We start from the raw sequence: 18,916 nt of genomic DNA on the forward strand, positions 1-18,916 counted from the left end.
ACAGTCAGCAGTTACGTCTTTTGTCCTGAGAGGGGGGCTGCGAGGGGGAGCAGCCTCTCACACTGCCTGTGGGGGGGCCTGCAGCTCCTTTATTGTGATTTTTTTTTCTTTAAAGAGCTAGGAATTTGAAGCCATTAATATTAGTCATAATTGTTACAGTTCATTCACAGTTTTTAAGTTCTAAGCAAGGACTGAGGGCAGGAGCCAGGAGAAGGAGAAAATGGCAGAGCCGTCACTGAACGGAGCGGGTGGGACAGTCAGGAGGGGGTCCAGGCAGTTGTTGGGAACCTACTGTATGTCCAGGTCCAAGCTCAACACTTGACTAAATCACCAGATTTAATCTTCAGAATCACCTGAGAGGTTTTATTTGCCTTGCTTTACAAATGAAAAGCTTAGGGGCCCTGGCCAGTTGGCTCAGTAGATAGTCCGACGGCCCGGCATGCTGACATCCTGGGTTCAATCCCTGGTCAGGACACACAAGAGAAGCAAGCAGCAGCCATCTGCTTCTCTCCCTCTCCCTCCCTCTCTCTTTACCTCCAGCAGCCAGTGGCTGGATTGGTTTGAGTACTGTCCCGGGCACTGAGGATGGCTCCCTTGCTCCCAGGGTCGGCCTCAGGTGCTGACGATACCCGTGCGGGTTGCTGGGTGGGTCCTTTTGGGGGCACCTGCAGGAGTCTGTCTGTCTCCACTCCTCTCTTAAAAAATAACTGCTTAGGTCTGAGAGAGGTTAGGGAACTTGCTTATGTTACACAACTAGTAAGAAACACAACCGGGATTGAAGGGAAGGTTTTCCGACTCCCAGCTAGTTTTTCTTTCTAAACAGGTTATGATTGCGAGCACATGCTCATGGTTTCTGCATTGACCAGCAATGTGGCCTTTGGCAGGTTTCCCGTCTCTCTCACGCTGTTGTCCTGAAAGCGCTTTATAGCACATAGAAAGTGGGTTCATGCCTCGCACGTAGTCAATCAACACTTGGCAAATGTGGCCATCTCCACTGGTATAGCTGCTTTTATCGTCATTCTCATCATCATCTTATTAGAATACAAATGGAAGGAAATGGGCTTTAAATAGAGCAAGGAGGAGAAAAATTAAATATGGAGGTTCTGAGAGAGAGGGCTTTGGAGAAGTTCTCAGTATATAGTCAGGCCTTTGGACCCTCTCCACTGGGTTTCCTTTGATGGGATTATTAGATGAGCCATCAGGGGGCCTGGCCTCACTGTCCCAGAGCCAGCTGGACCAGTCTCTACCCTGCAGCACCCCCACCATTCTCCTCCTGCATCCACCCCCAGCCCCACCCTCTTGGGCTCAGGTCTGCTTCCCTTGCAGACTACAGCCCGCCTCTAGCTCCAGGCCAACATGCCGGTCCTTACACCAGCCCCCTTCTCCAGCAGGTCACGAACTCCTCGGATGACTGGACCATCTCTGGCATTCCAGCCAACCAGCACCGCCTGACCCTCACCAAACTTGACCCTGGGAGCTTGTATGAAGTGGAGATGGCAGCTTACAACTGTGCGGGAGAAGGCCAGACAGCCATGGTCACCTTCCGAACTGGTCAGCGTCAATCGTTGCCCCAAGCTTGGGGTTTCCATAGGCCTGAGGGAACCCTCCCAGGCCCTGGTGGGAAGCCTTGCTCACCTTGTCCCAGCTGTTCACCTTCCCTCCATCCTGCCTCCCTGTGGTCTGTGCGCCCAGGCTGAGGTCACACCTCTCAGCAGGAGAGCCAGCAGCTGGCCTCTCTGCTCAGGTGTGACACCATGACACAGGCAGAGCTGAGAATGGGACCTTCCAACACCCTGCGTTGCTTGCGTCTCCTTGGCAGACCCCGGGCAGAGCCTCCAGCAGAAAGGGAAACTAGTGCATACCCCCTCCCTTGCTGATCTCAACCCATTTCTACCCAGGACGGCGGTCCAAACCTGAAATCATGGCCAGCAAGGAGCAGCAGATCCAGAGAGATGACCCCGGAGCCAGCCCCCAGAGCAGCAGCCAGCCAGACCACGGCCGCCTCTCCCGTAAGCCCCCGGCCGCCCCCAGCGCTAGGACCGAGGGGCAGTCGTAACTAGAGCCAGCTCCCTGCCTCAGCGCTCACTGCTGAAGGCTGGATGGGTCCTGGGTTCTGTGGGTCCGGGAGTCCCTACATCTTCCTGGCGTCTCCCCCAATTAACCACAACGAGGACATAGAGATTGGAACTCTTCAAATAAAACACTGGAGTCCACGGCTGGGGTTGCTGACCGTGAGGGCCCAGAGACAGTGGGGAGCAGAGCAGGTGTCCCTGACTCCCCGATCCTCGGACCCTGCAGGAGGGTGGCTTCCAGCAGCTTAGCTCAAGGACTCCTCCCTGGAGAGGACCGTTCAGGTGGCTCTAGGAAGACCCAGTGCAGCCACCAGGGGATGGAGGCTGTGCGGAGGAACAGGCCTTTATCAGGAAGAGGCCAGGCCCAGCTGCAGCACAACCATCTTCTCATCGTGTTTTCCTCCCACTTCCTTCCTCCCTGTGTATGGTTTCCTCCAGCCCCAGAAGCTCCAGACAGGCCCACGATCTCCATGGCCTCCGAGACATCAGTGTATGTGACCTGGATTCCCCGTGGGAATGGTGGCTTCCCGATCCAGGCCTTCCGTGTGGAGTACAAGAAGCTAAAGAAAGTGGGGGACTGGGTTCTAGCCACCAGCGCTATCCCTCCCTCCCGGCTCTCTGTGGAGATCACCGGCCTAGAGAAAGGTAGGGGCCTGGCCCTGTACCTGCTGTCCCTATCCCCATCCCCACTACCCCACGCTGCCCCCCAGCCACCTAGAGGAGAGTGTGGGCTTCAGAGGGTCTCAGTGCTCATCCTCCACCCGCCTCTGGCTTCTTTGGATGCACTTGGTGGTGGTACCTCAGCCCCACAAGCCCTTCTCCCTCCCTCCCTCCCTCCGGGGTCCAGAGCCATCTCCTGTGTGGCTCCTTTCTGATGAGGGTGGGAATTCTCCTGAGGCCCTTGGGGCTTGCTTTTGGGGGAAGGACTTCCTAGAAGCTCCCTCCAGGTCCGGGGCCGGAATGAGCCGTGAGAAAGTTGGAGGTGTCTACAGCTCCTGGGTTCAATGGGCGTCTCTCTCACCAGGCACCTCCTACAAGTTCCGAGTCCGGGCTCTGAACATGCTGGGAGAGAGCGAGCCCAGCGCCCCCTCCCAGCCCTACGTGGTGTCCGGCTACAGCGGCCGCGTGTACGAGCGTCCCGTGGCGGGCCCGTACATCACCTTCACCGACGCCGTCAACGAGACCACCATCATGCTCAAGTGGATGGTAGGCGGCCTTGCCCAGACGGCAGCGGGAGGATGGGCGACCTTGTGCTGGGCAGGAGCTACCTTTCTTCCTCAGCCTTGCTTCTGAAATGCCTCCCTTAAGTGTGTCTGTCTGTCTGGCATCACCCCTCCTCCCCACCCAGGCAGGTTCAGAGGGGACCCAGCTCTTTGGGGAAATGGCACTTTCCTGTCTCCAAAGGCTGGGGACCCCTAGGCTAATAAAGGGAGTTGGTCTCCACAGTATTCTCCAGAGAGTGTTGGGGATGTCGTCAGAAACGTCTGCCCGGGGCCCCCCCGTGAATTTTGTACTCTAGGCTGGGATGAAATTCCACCGCCCTGTGGTTGTGCCCACCTGGTGACGTCTGTGTTCCACTGTCAGTGTGTCTCTTCTCCATTCCCTGTAGTATATTCCAGCAAGTAACAACAACACGCCGATCCACGGCTTTTATATCTATTACCGACCCACAGACAGTGACAATGACAGCGACTACAAGAAGGATATGGTGGAAGGTGAGAAACGATTTCCGTTCCTCTGTTGGCCAGGTGGTCTCGGTGTTAGTGCGAGTATGAAATCTGGGCTGGTGTGACCCAGAGCGTCTGTGCCCCATGTTGTTGACTCCTTCATGACACACTCGGGGTCACTGAGTTCTCAAACCCACATGCTTCCTTCCCATGGTGCTGGGACAACAGAAACTTGGGAGGGAACCCAGAACACTTCTTTTGGGGTTCCTCCACCGTGTGACCGCCCGCGCCACTCAGCGGCCCCAGCCCCAGCACACAGCCCTGTCTGGGTCTGAGCAGCACTGGCGGCAAGGCAAACCAGATACACATCTCCACGTGTGACTCTCTTCTTCCCCTTCCCAGGGGATAAATATTGGCACTCGATAAGCCACCTGCAGCCAGAGACCTCCTACGACATTAAGATGCAGTGCTTCAACGAGGGGGGGGAGAGCGAGTTCAGCAACGTGATGATCTGTGAAACCAAAGGTGAGTCTCCGGTTCTCTGCTCCCCCTTGCTCCTCTCAGCACACCAGCGCAGTCACTGTTCCGTGCGCCTCGCTGCTGTCCCCTGCCCAGGAAGCCTCCTTATTGTCCAAGTTCCCCTACACTCTGTCGTTTGTAACCCTTCACTTGCCTGTGCCTCGTACTAAGTATGAATGGCCTGCTATACTGTGAAGGCTGCAGGGAACTTGGAAACTAACTTGTACATAAACTCATGGAATGGAACCCATTTTTAGGTTGGAAACTTTCTATAAACCCTTTATTCTTATAACATTTGATGCTTACATTCGTTGGTGTACTTAATTAACTACAACCCCGTGAGACAGGATAGGAAATGATATACCTTGACCAAGATCATGCAGCCAGGTAGCAGTAGCACATACTTCGAACCAAGTTCATCTAATTACAAGCCCAGACTCTTTGCATTAAAACATGGTAAACATATTCACATAACTTGTTAATGTTTGCACTTTGGTCAAGTGGATAGATTTTGCAAATACTGCAAGTGTATAAAGCAGGTATATTGCAAAGAACAAAATCAGGAAATCACCCAAGGAACAGGAAGAGAGACGAGAAAACAACCCATTTGCCTATCGTTGGCAACATTCTCTCTCCAGCTTTGAACTGCTGTTCATCACTTATTCAACAATACCGGGTGCCTGCTCTGTGCACTTCCTGCCTCTCCCATCATCTACAGGGTAGTGAGGAGGCAGATACAGCCACAGCCAAAACTCCTATATGAGTGGCACACAGAGTGCCCTGGGCAAAGAACAGAAGGTTTCACACTGGCCTTCTGGAAGGATTGCTTCTTCCTGGAGGACTGAGGGAGTGGCCTGGGGGGCTGGACAGACCTCTGTGTGACTCCAGGTGGCTCGGGACTCTGGCTCTGGGAAGCCCAGTCTATGGCTCAGGGGAGAGGCCAGTGCTGTTGGTGGGTGTTGGGTCCCCGAGCACCCTGCAGGCTGTGAGGCGGAGGAGGGTCCCCGTTGGATTTGTTCGTTGAGAAGGGTTCCTGGTGACTGCACAGGGAAGAGAGCAGGGGCGTGAAGTAAAGGGGGAGAGAAGGGCCAGATTCGGGCGTCCTTTCTGAGGAAGCGTGTGTAAGGACAGACTGCCAGCATGGGAGGCTGGCAGAGAAAACAGTGCTCAGAGTCGGCCTGGAGGCTTCCAGCTGGCTGTACCATACAGGGGATTTGGTCACTCACTGTAACGGGCAAGGCTGGAAGAGAAACAGATCCTATGGGAATGAAGCACGGTGAAACCCCCTGGAGCCTGAGTCTGGGCCTTCTGAGACATTGGAGTGCTAGTGTCCCCTGAGAGAAGCTGGGAGTCTGTCTCTGTGCTGCCCCATCTCTCAATAAAAAAAAAAGAAAGAAAAGAGAAGAGAGGACAGCTGTGAAGAGGATTAACAGTGTCAGATACACCTTGATAACAGCAAAGCCCAGATGTTTACCGTCTTGTCACCTTTGAATCAGCTTTTCACAGTTACTGTCTGTCCCAGGGAGTCCAGCCGGACACAGCCGTGTCCCCGCAGTGTGACTCAGGTCGTACTAGTACTTCACATCCCGTGACCTGCCGGGAAGAGCAGGTTCATGGGTAGATTCTTCCTTTCCCGTTGCTCCTGCTGGTTTCATACATTTAAAAAATATTTTCTCCCCAAAGCCGACCAGCTCTCCTTTCACATCATCCCCACAGCACTTGTGCCCAGAAGACCCCGTCGGACTCTGGTGCGTGGCTCACAGATTAGCTCAGGTTGTATTTTGAAATGTAAGGGTCGGTTCTTTCCAGGAATTCCAGAGTTCATACTAGATGCCCATTTCCTGCAGAGCTGGGACACCACACGCATCTAATAAAGGGTTTTCAGTCCCTGTATGGTGACTTTGACCTCATTTTCCACACCCATGGAATGGAGATGTTTTTTCTTTGTTGTGAAAGCAAGAGATGCTGATGTGAGCTTTGTTCATCATTACAGCTCGGAAGTCCGGCCTGCCTGGTGGGCTCCCACCGCCAACTCCGGCTCCACCTCAGCCACCGGCCCCTGAAACCATGGAGCGGCCCGCGGGCACGGGGGCCATGGTGGCGCGCTCCAGCGACCTGCCCTACCTGATTGTCGGGGTCGTCCTGGGCTCTGTCGTCCTTATCATCGTCGCCTTCATCCCCTTCTGCTTGTGGAGGGCCTGGACTAAGCAAAGTGAGTGAGTGAGCCCCCTCCGCACCCGGGGGAAGGGGCCAGGGTGGGGGAAGGAGGAGGGGGGGCGGCCGTCCAAGGCGGCCTCTCCCCAGGGCAGGAGCAGAGGTGCCCTGCTTCCTTCCCATTAACTGGAGCTCACGCTCCCGGGTCCCGCGAGGGCCTTGCCCTCCCAGTGCGCGGACCTTGGCCGGTGGAGGACAGTATGAAGAAGTGGGAGTTGGTCTCTGGGTCTTGGGAGCTCAGTACTTATCTGGCTCCAACTCCTTTTAACGTCTGAAGCTGCCGCTCTGACCACATGTTTGTACGTACCTGCCTATTCCCTCCAGACACTTCCTGCCCCTCCTCTGGGTCCCGGGCGGCCTGGAGCTCCCCCATCCTGAGATCATCTGTTAGCCACCAATTCTGCTTCAGTGGCCGCACCGGGCCAAGCTGCCTCGCCCAGACTCTGCTCCCCTTCGCTCACCACCTCCTTCTCCTCAACCCTGGCCGCGTAGCTCCTCGCCCGTTCCACTGCAGAAAGTGTCTGGGTGTTAGGAAGAAACGGGTGACAGGCAGACTGTTCTGAGGGCCGTACTCTCCGGGGCAGGGCCAGGTCCCTGCCTGCCTCGTCTGACCCTGTTGTCCGGAGTTTTCTGAGATTCATGTGGGACTTCTACGAGCAGCCCAGGCCTCCTTGGCCTAACAGATCTCTATCCTTCTGTCCTTCCAGAACATACAACGGACCTGGGTTTTCCTCGCAGTGCCCTTCTGTCCTCTTCCTGCCAGTACACGATGGTGCCGCTGGGAGGACGTCTGGGCCACCGAGCCAGCGGGCAGCCCCACCTCAGTGGCAGCAGCGGACGGGCCTGTGTCAGTGGGGTTCACGGGAACAGGAGCTGCCCTGCAGCTGCCGTCGGCTACGCAGGCATGAAGTCTCCGCAGCCCTGCCCAGGGGAGCCCCCGCAGGTAATGCGGTCCTGGGCACGTGGGCCAGCAGGGGAGCCCCCGCAGGTAACGCGGTCCTGGGCACGTGGGCCAGCAGGAGGGAGCCCCCGCAGGTAACGCGGTCCTGGGCACGTGGGCCAGCAGGGGAGCCCCCGCAGGCAACGCAGTCCTGGGCACGTGGGCCAGCAGGGGGGAGCCCCCGCAGGTAACGCGGTCCTGGGCACGTGGGCCAGCAGGAGGGAGCCCCCCGCAGGTAACGCGGTCCTGGGCACGTGGGCCAGCAGGGGAGCCCCCGCAGGCAACGCAGTCCTGGGCACGTGGGCCAGCAGGAGGGAGCCCCCCGCAGGTAACGCGGTCCTGGGCACGTGGGCCAGCAGGGGAGCCCCCGCAGGTAACGCGGTCCTGGGCACGTGGGCCAGCAGGGGAGCCCCCGCAGGTAACGCGGTCCTGGGCACGTGGGCCAGCAGGGGAGCCCCCGCAGGCAACGCAGTCCTGGGCACGTGGGCCAGCAGGAGGGAGCCCCCGGAGGGAGCGGCCGGGTGGCCTCCTGAGGCTCCCCCCCTTCCAGCCTCTAGTGCTATGCCACTAGCCAGGCTTTTAGTCAGGAACAGCGAAGGTCCTGGGCTTTCTGACATGACCTTATCATTCCTCTCCCGTCTGAGCAGCAGGATGACTCCGGCAGCCTCCTGAGGCCGACCGTCCTCGGCGATGGCTGTGACAGCCGCAGTCACCAGGTTCCCAGGTAAGCCCCCCCGCCCCAACCTCCACTCAGTCCCAGAGCTCACTTTCTCTTTAGGCCTTCCAGGCCAGCGTGAGTCACTGCCAGGTGAGTGTGCGGGGGTCCCCGATGAGTGGTGGCTGTGTGTGCAGCTAGGACACCCTTTCTGCTCCAGAGCGTGGGCTGGCCTCTCAGAACCCTCCCCGTATTGAGCAGACCAGAGTAGCCACATATTGCCGGCTGTGCCCAGCCCAGGGGATCCTGGACCCCTGACTCCACCTTCTCTAATGTACTCAGGACTTGCATGGAATAAAGTGGAGATAGACTAGAATTACCCACAGAAATTGTGTGGCCCCTCTTGATGTTCAAAGGGGAGCAGTCCGTGCTCACGGGAGCTCCCCCCACCCCCAGTGCTCCCAGGGAAGCAGTGGGCAGAGGGGACCCGGGCCCACTTGGCCCATACCTCACCTCCCTGTGTGGTCTCGCGCATGCAGGGGCACCAAGGCTGACCCCGACGAGGGCTCATTCTTATACACGCTACCTGACGACTCGAGCCACCAGCTGCTCCAGGCCCGCCAGGACTGCCACCACCTCCAGGAGCAGCCGGCTACATCCTGCCAGTCAGGACTGAGGAGTGGACCCCAGAACCCTGGGCTGGAAGTGACGTGGGACCACCTTTTTCATCGAGGTCTGTGCCACGGGCAGGGCAGGGAGTGAAAGAGGGTGGAGATAGACGAGGGCAGGCGTCCACGGCCCGGGAGATAGACGAGGGCAGGCGTCCACAGCCCGGGAGATAGACGAAGGCAGGCGTCCACAGCCCGGGAAATAGATGAGGGCAGGCGTCCACAGCCCAAGAGAGAGGACGAGGGCAGGCGTCCACGGCCCGGGAGATAGACGAGGGCAGGCGTCCACAGCCCGGGAGATAGACGAGGGCAGGCGTCCACGGCCCGGGAGATAGACGAGGGCAGGCGTCCACGGCCCGGGAGATAGACGAGGGCAGGCGTCCACGGCCCGGGAGATAGACGAGGGCAGGCGTCCACGGCCCGGGAGAGAGGACGAGGGCAGGCGTCCACGGCCCGGGAGATAGACGAGGGCAGGCGTCCACGGCCCGGGAGAGAGGACGAGGGCAGGCGTCCACGGCCCGGGAGAGAGGACGAGGGCAGGCGTCCACGGCCCGGGAGAGAGGACGAGGGCAGGCGTCCACGGCCCGGGAGATAGACGAGGGCAGGCGTCCACGGCCCGGGAGATAGACGAGGGCAGGCGTCCACGGCCCGGGAGAGAGGACGAGGGCAGGCGTCCACGGCCCGGGAGATAGACGAGGGCAGGCGTCCACGGCCCGGGAGATAGACGAGGGCAGGCGTCCACGGCCCGGGAGATAGACGAGGGCAGGCGTCCACGGCCCGGGAGATAGACGAGGGCAGGCGTCCACGGCCCGGGAGATAGACGAGGGCAGGCGTCCACGGCCCGGGAGATAGACGAGGGCAGGCGTCCACGGCCCGGGAGATAGACGAGGGCAGGCGTCCACGGCCCGGGAGATAGACGAGGGCAGGCGTCCACGGCCCGGGAGATAGACGAGGGCAGGCGTCCACGGCCCGGGAGATAGATGAGGGCAGGCGTCCACGGCCTGGGAGATAGACGAGGGCAGGCGTCCACGGCCCGGGAGAGAAGATGAGGGCAGGCGTCCACAGCCCGGGAGACTTGAGGAGTGGCGAGAAGTCCCTGGAGGTGGTGCTTGGGAAGGAGCGTCCCCCATCGACTTGCCGCCCTCCGCCTGCCTGAAGGCCTCGTCGCTCTGGGGGGGAGGGGCATCCCGGCTGGGTCCTCCACCTTGGCCAGGTGTGTCCTCAAGGGCTGAGGGAAAGGACACTTTCTCATCTCAGAGCAGGAAGTGCTTTGGTCTCTGCCTTGCAAGGCCATTCACAGATTCCTCTGCCTCTCATCAGAAGAAGTGTTCTCTAATCACTCCTGAATACCTTGCTTTGTTGAGTCTTGTCTCTTAATTAAGGACTAAGGTTACAGCAATCGTGAAGGAGCCAAGTTCTCGCAAACATCACCCTAACTCCCCGTGCTTCCTTGGAACTGTTTTCTCCAAGGGGCTCCGTGCACGCCTGCCCCACCTCACCGCCTTCCCTGCGCAGCTTCTTAGAAATCCGTGGACACTTGGTTCGGTGCAGAGGCTTGGCTAACGTTTCTCAGCCTCCCTGGTGTGGATGTGGGTCCACATGGAGATCCTCAGCCCTGTCTCTGGGAGGTGAAATTCACCCCCTAGCGCCGCCAGACCCAGCATCTACCTCGCCCGGGGAGGAACTCGAAGGGGGTGACCAGAAGGGGAACCAGCAGCCCAGCTCTGGAAGGAGCAGGGCTTTCTTCCACATTTATGGGTTAAACTGACCTCATCTGCCCCAGGGGACAGGCCAAGTGCTTGAGAGTCTTCATGGTGCCACCACTGAGTGTGTAGGTGACCTACCCCATGGCCGTGAGAGACCTCAGAGCAGGGGTCTCAAACTCAACTCAGCATGTGGGCCGCAGAGCAAGATCACAGCCGTTCGGCGGGCCGCACTAGGTCTACAAAAGGCAACTGTTATGCAGCACTTTTCTCACTGCAGTTGAAAACAAAAAAAAATCAATACAACAAGCACAATCGTACATGCAGTTTACTCAGTGTCACAAAACGACCAGAAACTGTAGTTCGCATCACAACTGCTGTTAACTAAGCTAATATCTAGCTAGGATGCTAGAGAAATGAAAAATACAAGTAGGCCCCTAGGCTTACTTAATTTTATCCAAAATATTTCGAACTTCGTGGATTAGTCTGCGGGCTGCACAAAATTGTTCGGCGGGCCGCATGTGGCCCACGGGCTGCGAGTTTGAGACCCCTGCCTTAGAAGAAGCAAAAATGACCTTGTCATGGCTGTAGGGTTGTCCCTCCTTTAGGGTCAGTGTAACCAGCTCCCATCACAGATAGGCCCCCAAGACCTCTGAGCGTTGATTCCTGGCGTCTGGGTTCTAATGTTGCCCACTGTTCTCTCCCTTCAGGGCCCCCATGCTGCTTGGGCCTTGTACCGGTTGAAGAAGTGGACAGTCCTGACTCTTGTCAAATGAGTGGAGGAGAGTGGTGTCCCCAGCACCCCACAGGGACCTATGTGGGACAGGAGCTTGGGAGACAGTTCTCCCCTAGCCCACCAGTACATGTATCTTTTGAAACACCACCCCCCACAATTTAGGCAGAAGCCAGTATTCCAGAAAGACTATATATTGTCATTTTAAAAAAAGACAGAGAAAATTGGTATTTATTTTTCTATAATAGCCATATTTATATATTTATGCTCTTGTAAATAAATGTATATGTGTCTTTATAATTCTGGAAAGACATAGGGAACCTTACCCATGGAGCTTTGAGAAGTAAAAACAAGCCGCAACGTAACAGGAGTTAACCAGGAAAGAACAACACAGACCGGCCAGCCCCCAGACTGTGGAGGCGGCTTGGAGGCTGCAAGGGGCCCACCGAGCAGCCGCTGTGTGAGATGACCACGAGGACAGAGCAAAGGCCATGGGATCACAGGCTGGGGACACTTGTGAAAATGGCCAAACCTGGTGCCACAGGAAACGTTTCCAGAAGATGCCCGTGAGAATGGACTCAGATGTGTACAGAACTATAAGCATTAACAAACCTTCCAGAATCAATAATCTGTGGCAACATATCTCTGTAAAAACAAACACTGTAACTTCTAAATAAATGTTTAGTCTTCCCTGTAACCATCAGCTTAGTCACGTATGAGTCAGCTCTCTCCTTAGACGTTAGGAATCAGTCTTTGAGTAGCAGAAGAAAATACCGCTTGTCACGTTTTCAGGTCGAGAGAGGGGACCTGGAAAAGGTAGATGTTTTCGGTATTTGTCTCTGTAAATGCTGAATGTCAGCTGTGCGTTTAACCTGGAATGCAGTAGTAGCTCGATAGTCCAAGAGGAAGAGAGCGCACAGGAAGTGGATTCACAGCTCTTTTATTGACAGGACTTAAGGTACAACTTGGTCTCATCAAAGGCGTATATTTCTATATAGGTGTATGTGTGTGTGTTGAAGACCGAGTATTTTCTCCATTTAGTTGTGTTCTGCTACACATGAGCACGTGGTACCTGATGAAATTCACTTCCCTTCTTCCCAAAGCTATACCAATATTGCTAGAGGACTTGACTCCCTGGTTGATATTTTAAACATTTACTTACTTCTTGCTGTCCAACCACAGGGTCCTCCTCTATACCTGGAACTAAATGGAGGCCAAAGCTTGCAGTGTATCCTGTCCATTGCAGTAGAGTTGGGTTACAGATGAAATGCCACTTGAGATCATCTTATGAAGAGGTGTGCTGTCAGACTCGGGCTTCTAACTCTGTCACGAATTTCATAGGAGAGCCCCAGGACCTGGCAATCTAGGGCAAGCGCACCCTCTGCTGGCCAGAAGAAATGGGGTGCCCGCTGGTAGACAGTTTGCATCCCTTATCCATCCAAAGCTAAATTGGGAAAACTCATTGAGATGCAACAGGATTTTCAGAAAAATATTTTAAGAATAAAAAAAGAAAAGGACTTGAAGTAACATGGAAATTATAGGAAAGGAGAAGTAGAGCTGGTAACAAATAAGATGTGACTTCAGACACAATCGCCTCCAGGAGAGGGATAGCGCTATTGCTCTCGATCGTAGGTTAGCTGATTAATTCAGGGACCCTCAGATCTGGCCTGGAACTCACCGTCTAGCCCGCTGACTTTTACATGGGGCCAGACTAATGTTCTCAGTGATAGTTTTTCCTGCCAATGCTTAAGAATTCGGGTAACCAAAAGGAAAAAAAAATCCTAAAACCTTTAAAATGCTTTCTTGCAGTTTGCGATAGAGCCTTCTGAGACTTCATATTCAATCTAGTTAGTAATGGATCAGTTCAATAGTAGATGTTGGGTGCTACATGACTGGATCTCCTTTTAGACTTTTAGATTAGTTTACTTAAAAACAATAGGATTGTTGAAGGAGACAAACAATTTCTGGTGAATTTTCTGTCCAAAATATTGGATGGACTTGAGAAAAGAAGGCAACATAAAAGACCCAGGGTCTTCATCTGTTCTCTTGTGGAGACCGAATGGATGGGAGGGTAAGGCCCCCTTTCTTACGCAAAACAGCAATCTCTTCCTTCAAGGCCAAAATCCTTTCTGCCTGGAGTCGGACCAACTCAGTGACCTTCTCTCTTGCCACAATATCGGCTTTCCGAGAGCTCTGAAAGGCATTGCCCTGTTGAAAGAAAAACACCTCCTACTTTAAGCATCATTTGGGGTGTGAAAATTTCTGTCCTTATATATCTGTTAGGAGTGCTGCTTTACAGTCACTTTAAACAGCCACTGCTCCTTATTTCAAGGGGCCTTCATTCTTTCACTGAAATCCCACTATTTAGAAATGTGTCCCTTTGGGCTAACAACTCTCAAAATGCAAATATCTTGATGGGTAACTCATTAAGCTACCTGCCACTCATACCTTAGAAGACTCATGACTGGCATCAGAAGAGACAAGGCACCTCCTTTTTCTGGACAGAGCCATGGTCATGTTTTCTTCCTTTATTTTTTTTAATTTATTTATTTATTTTTGTATTTTTCTAAAGTTGGAAACAGGGAGGCAGTCAGACAGACTCCAGCATGTGCCCTACCGGGATCCACCCGGCATGCCCAGCAGGGGGCGATGCTGTGCCCATCCGAGGCGTTGCTCTGCCGCAACCGGAGCCATTCTAGTGCCTGAGGTAGAAGCCACAGAGCCATCCCCAGCGCCCGGGCCATCTTTGCTCCAATGGAGCCTCGGCTGCGGAAGGGGAAGAGAGAGACAGAGAGGAAGGAGAGGGGGAGGGGTGGAGAAGCAGATGGGCGCATCTCCTGTGTGCCCTGGCCGGGAATCAAACCCGGGACTCCTGCATGCCAGGCCGATGCTCTAACACTGAGCCAACTGGCCAGGGCTGGTCATGTTTTCTTTCCCAAACTGAAAGCATCTTTATTTCCTTATCTGATTGCATCCCGTCCAGACAATTGTGCTTCAGACCTCACTTTTAGGAAGGCCTCCTTTGCCCCAGGGAGTAGGCTAAGATTTCCTGGTCTGTGTTCCTCTATCAAAATAGCCATCATCAGCTACTGCAATCATCAGATTGAACCATTTGACATAACATTTGATCACTTTCTAACCTAAAGAAAGTGGCAGTTTGTTATGCTTCAACCTAAATGTTTGATATCTTTCTTGCAAGATCCTGTGCCTCTTAGAGGTGGGGCCTTGTGTGCCTGGCTCTCACCACTTTGCCCAGCACTCACCTGAGCTGGGAATGTAAGTAGATGCTCAATAAAATTTGAATGCATGCTAAAGGAAGGGACCTACCGCTTAGCCAGTGTCCACTCTGCCAGGTACTTCTCATACGCTCTCATTTAATCCTCCACAACAACTCTGTGAACTAGAGGATGTTTTTCCAGTTTTACAGATACAGGGAATTAGACTGAGAGATTCGTGAACTGGTCCATGTGACTATATTATTAAGGACTGGAAGCAGGGTTACACCAGCTTACCTAAAGCCAAAAATCTCTGATCTGTCCACTGCCCTCTCCTATGGCAGACCTTTGTGTAAGTGGGGGTTACTGTTACCCAACAGCTTCTCTCTTGTCTGCCTTTACTTTAGAGGCTGTGAAAGCTAAGCCCTAACATTACCCCGTTTCCATTCCAGCTAAGGTTAGCTAAGTGAATATAAGCAAACTTATGCTTTCTTAATGAAAACCACATAAGAGGCTGGCATATGCATGTGAAACAGCGGAGGCAGCCATCTTGTGACTGAAGAGAACTTCAAAGAATCGGAATCACAGAACTGCTGACATCCTAGACCAGGGTCCCCAAACTTTTTACACAGGACCAGTTCACTGTCCCTCAGACCATTGGAGGGCCGGACTATAAAAAAAACTATGTACAAATCCCTATGCACACTGCACATATCTTATTTTAAAGTAAAAAAACAAAACGGGAATACAATATTTAAAATAAAGAACAAGTAAATTTAAATCAACAAACTGACCAGTATTTCAATGGGAACTATGGGCTGCTTTTGGCTAATGAGATAGTCAATGTGCTCCTCTCACTGACCACCAATGAAAGAGGTGCCCCTTCCGGAAGTGCGGCGGGGGCCGGATAAATGGCCTCAGAGGGCCGCATGTGGCCCGCAGGCCGTAGTTTGGGGTCCCCTGTCCTAGACCCACTAAGTCAAACCCCCTCAAGCTGTCCACTCTAGACTTCTTAAGAAAAATGACCCCTATTTAAGCTACTTTCAATTGGACTTTTGGTTACTTGCAGCTAAATACATGTAGCTGCCCAGTCATTCCAGTCATTTTAAAGTCACCTTAATCTTCCTTCATTCTCCTCACCATATCCAGACAAATTTTGCCTATTCTTACTGTGAAAATTTTTGACACAAGCTTCTTGCCGTTTACCTCCCAATTCATGCCAAGATGATTGTAAGAATAGCAGCAATGAAGTCAGCTTTGGAGGTGGACCTCATTTTAAAAACTTACGACCTGTGCATTAGTTCAGAAAGTTTGATCAAGCTACTTAACTACTCTGAGCTTTGGGAATAGTCTTTTGAAGATTAAATGAGATAGCCTATGTAAAGAGACATACACTATTTTCCCATTCAGCTGATCTTCTACCTCCAAACTCTTTCTAATGTATCTGGACTTATCAAAGCATATTAAGTCAACAAAAGCTTACTGACTGCTTCCTCTGTGAAGATTTTATTTATGTATCAACTTTCTCCAGTACTGCCTTGATTTTCCACTCAAAAATTCTTTAGTAGATAAAGGTCCCTCAACTTTCTGATTCTAAGCTTCCTCTCACAGCTCAGGTCCAGTTCAAAGCTTCCCAAATCCTCTTATTCATTCTCCATGGGATAAATCATATTCTTTCCTTCTTTTGGACTTTTGCTTGGACCAGAGATTTTTAAACTCAAGCATGCATCAGAATCCCGGAAAGCCTGTGAATGTGCTTTGATGCTGTGCCTCTCCCCAGTCCCCTCCCGGCTTCTGACTCAGTAGATCTGGGCTGGGTCCCAAGAATTTGTATGTCTAACACTTTCCCCAGATGATGCTGATACTGTTCATCAGGGACCACACTACAGGAACTCCTAACATAGACCATATCCAGAGTGCTTAAATAAACACGAAGATAATCATGAGAAGCAGATGGCAGTTGTGCAGAATCTATTATAAGAACATGAGATATGGTTTAGAGCAGTGGTAGTCAACCTGGTCCCTACTGCCCACTAGGGGGCGTTCCAGCTTTCATGGTGGGTGGTAGTGGGGCAACCAAAGTATAAATGAAAAGATAGATTTAACTATAATAAGTTGTTTTATAAAGATTTCTTCTGCCAAACTTAGCAAAAATCTGACATAAAGTACTTGGTAAGTAATTATTATTATATGCTTTAACTTGCTGTAACTCTGCTTTATAAATTTTATAAAGTAAAGTTACTTCCCTACTTTATAAATCACCATTACTGTGGAACCGGTGGGCGGTTAGAAAATTTTACTACTAACAGAGATACAAAAGTGGGCGGTAGGTATAAAAAGGTTCACTATCCCTGGTTTAGAGTATGTGATAGGTATCTGGAGGGCAAGGCTTGAATAGGGTGAGTCGTTATTAATAAGTAGTCTCCACCACATATTAAGTAGCACTATGTTAGGCTCAACTAAATATTAAATAAGAGCAAGCTAAACGCCCTAATAAGTTACAAGTGTTTTAGTAAGGTAAACATGTGAGATCCCACAAGTGAAGATGCCCATTTTAGGTCAAATGAAATAAGATAATGGAAATGGATGCTTGACACCAAATTCAGGTAGTAAGTATACTAGTATTATTTATACCTAAATAACCCTACCTCTCTGGGGCCAAGGCAAACCCTGTAGATGAGCACTTATGTAAGTTCATGGCACCCAAGAGGAATGCAATGAAACTAGTCCCTCAGGCTGACTGCAACAGGGCCAGTATCAACTCAGTGTTCTCAGGGACCCAGGGGCGACGAGCAGTGGTCTAAGATCAAGGTTTGTTTAATGCCAGCACCTGATATTCCTGTGAATCGCTACCTTCACAGAACTTGCCCAGTTTAACAAAGGGTCTGAAGAAAAGAAGCCTACCTGTTGGTTCTGCAGTGTATTCAACCGAGAATCAAGTTTCTTCTTTTCAACACATAGACCATTCATCAGGTGAAGCTTTTCGGTGTGTTCTTTTGTCTTCATCATCAGTTCCCATCGCGCTTGAGCAATCTTTTCCTACCGGGGCAGGAAGATTCAAAATGGATTAAGTGGATGAGAGGAAATAGAGAAAGATGAATGGCCAAAGTAGATCAAAACTGTCAGGCAAATGGAGTGATATGCACACAGACAAATATCATCAGAAATGGGTATGAAAATGCAATCTGAAGCGACTGCATTGGGTCTGGTTTGACTGGAGAAAAGAATTATTTAAGTATGATCATGTATAAAAGTAGGTAAAACAAGATAGACATCGATATCACTCTACTGTTGAGGAATGAAATTAGTATGCATACCGAGTGTTGGTATTCATTAATTAAAAAGAACAATCATTTAAGAGGGAACCTTTCATATACTGCTCTTTCCTAGTCTTGGCCCAGGGTCCTCCAATTCCCTGAATGGCAATGCATCTGCTACTGGCTTTCCTTTGTTCTCTCATTGCCCCCAAAATTATTTTAGATTCCACATCCAGCATTCCCCTGACCAGTCCCATTGACACGAACACTTAAGTAATTTACTTATTCACAGTAGGGTGGCATTCTTGGATTAAAAAAAAAAAAAGATCAGACAAGATAACACTAGGAACCTCTCTAACTTCCCTATCTACTAATGAAATAAGGCAGTAAATTGGAGAAGTCACATGACTTGTCGGCTTATAAAGTCTTTGTAAAAGCTCCAGTCTTCGAATCAGGCTGTACCAGCGGCAGTGCCTCATCTCCTGGCTCCAGGAACAATGGAGACACTAACATCTAAGACCCTACAGGCCACATAGTCCACACCTTATAAAACTTATCACTCAGAGATGTTTTCTAAGCTCCAGATTGTAGCAGCACGTAAAAGCTATATAGAATAATACAGTTAGAATCCTTAGAGTATAGCAGTTCCATTTCTAACACTGTTAAAGCATTTATCCATTAATGTAGACCTCAAAATATAAAACCTCTCTAACCTTTCGTGCCATTTTGCCATCATGCTTACATGCACTCTGGACCCCAACCCCCAGTGCTGGTGGTTTCAACCCAAGATAGACTAGTCCCTCCAACTGATAGAAAACTAAGGAAGCCAAGATAGACTTAAGATGAGAAGATCACAGTGGAGGGGTAGGGCAGGGGAGCGGGGCTCACAGACCCATCTCCAGAGACACAGATGCTTCACAGGAACCACATACAGCTCACCAGGATTTCTTGCCTCCACCTAGACTGAACCAAAGTAGGTCATCTCCCTCCTCATCCTCACCTCCCACTTCTTTATTTCCTTTGCATTGAATAGCTCCTTTCGAAGTTTTTTGATCTTGAGTTCTTCAAGTGTTGTATTCACAGAAAGTGTCTGAAGAGCTGCTAGGTCTATCACACGACCAAATTTGCTGATCATTAGTTGACGGACTGTTTCTTCCATTTCTAAAAAAAAAGACAGTTACTATCAGGTTGTTCAATGGCTCCCATTGTTATTAAATAAACAATAACCAATAACAAGAACATTCTAAGGAAGGGCTTTTGTAAAAGGATGGAA

The 18,916-nt window shown here is 51.8% G+C and overlaps 2 protein-coding genes across 4 annotated transcripts in view; one reads left to right on the top strand and one right to left on the bottom strand.

Annotated features, from left to right (window-relative positions):
- Positions 1-12,123, top strand: part of BOC (BOC cell adhesion associated, oncogene regulated) — an 80,910-nt gene extending 68,787 nt beyond the window's left edge. Inside the window, 11 exon segments of the mRNA XM_066240921.1 lie at positions 1,392-1,551; positions 1,899-2,009; positions 2,511-2,717; positions 3,097-3,278; positions 3,682-3,787; positions 4,142-4,264; positions 6,252-6,470; positions 7,180-7,415; positions 8,060-8,136; positions 8,607-8,800; positions 11,149-12,123. Coding sequence (XP_066097018.1) covers positions 1,392-1,551; positions 1,899-2,009; positions 2,511-2,717; positions 3,097-3,278; positions 3,682-3,787; positions 4,142-4,264; positions 6,252-6,470; positions 7,180-7,415; positions 8,060-8,136; positions 8,607-8,800; positions 11,149-11,336 — 1,803 coding nt within the window. The 3' untranslated portion in view covers positions 11,337-12,123.
- A 155-nt stretch (positions 12,124-12,278) lies between these two features.
- CFAP44 (cilia and flagella associated protein 44) overlaps positions 12,279-18,916 on the bottom strand; it is a 160,145-nt gene continuing 153,507 nt past the window's right edge. For all 3 annotated transcript variants that reach the window (XM_066240920.1, XM_066240919.1, XM_066240918.1), the window contains 3 exons: positions 18,644-18,804; positions 17,291-17,425; positions 12,279-13,379 (listed from right to left, as the gene is read on the bottom strand). In XM_066240920.1, coding sequence (XP_066097017.1) covers positions 13,206-13,379; positions 17,291-17,425; positions 18,644-18,804 — 470 coding nt within the window. In that variant the 3' untranslated portion in view covers positions 12,279-13,205. The remainder of the gene's footprint in view (positions 13,380-17,290; positions 17,426-18,643; positions 18,805-18,916) is intronic.

Source organism: Saccopteryx bilineata, chromosome 8 (genome assembly GCF_036850765.1).
Source record: "Saccopteryx bilineata isolate mSacBil1 chromosome 8, mSacBil1_pri_phased_curated, whole genome shotgun sequence".
Lineage (NCBI taxonomy): Eukaryota > Metazoa > Chordata > Mammalia > Chiroptera > Emballonuridae > Saccopteryx > Saccopteryx bilineata.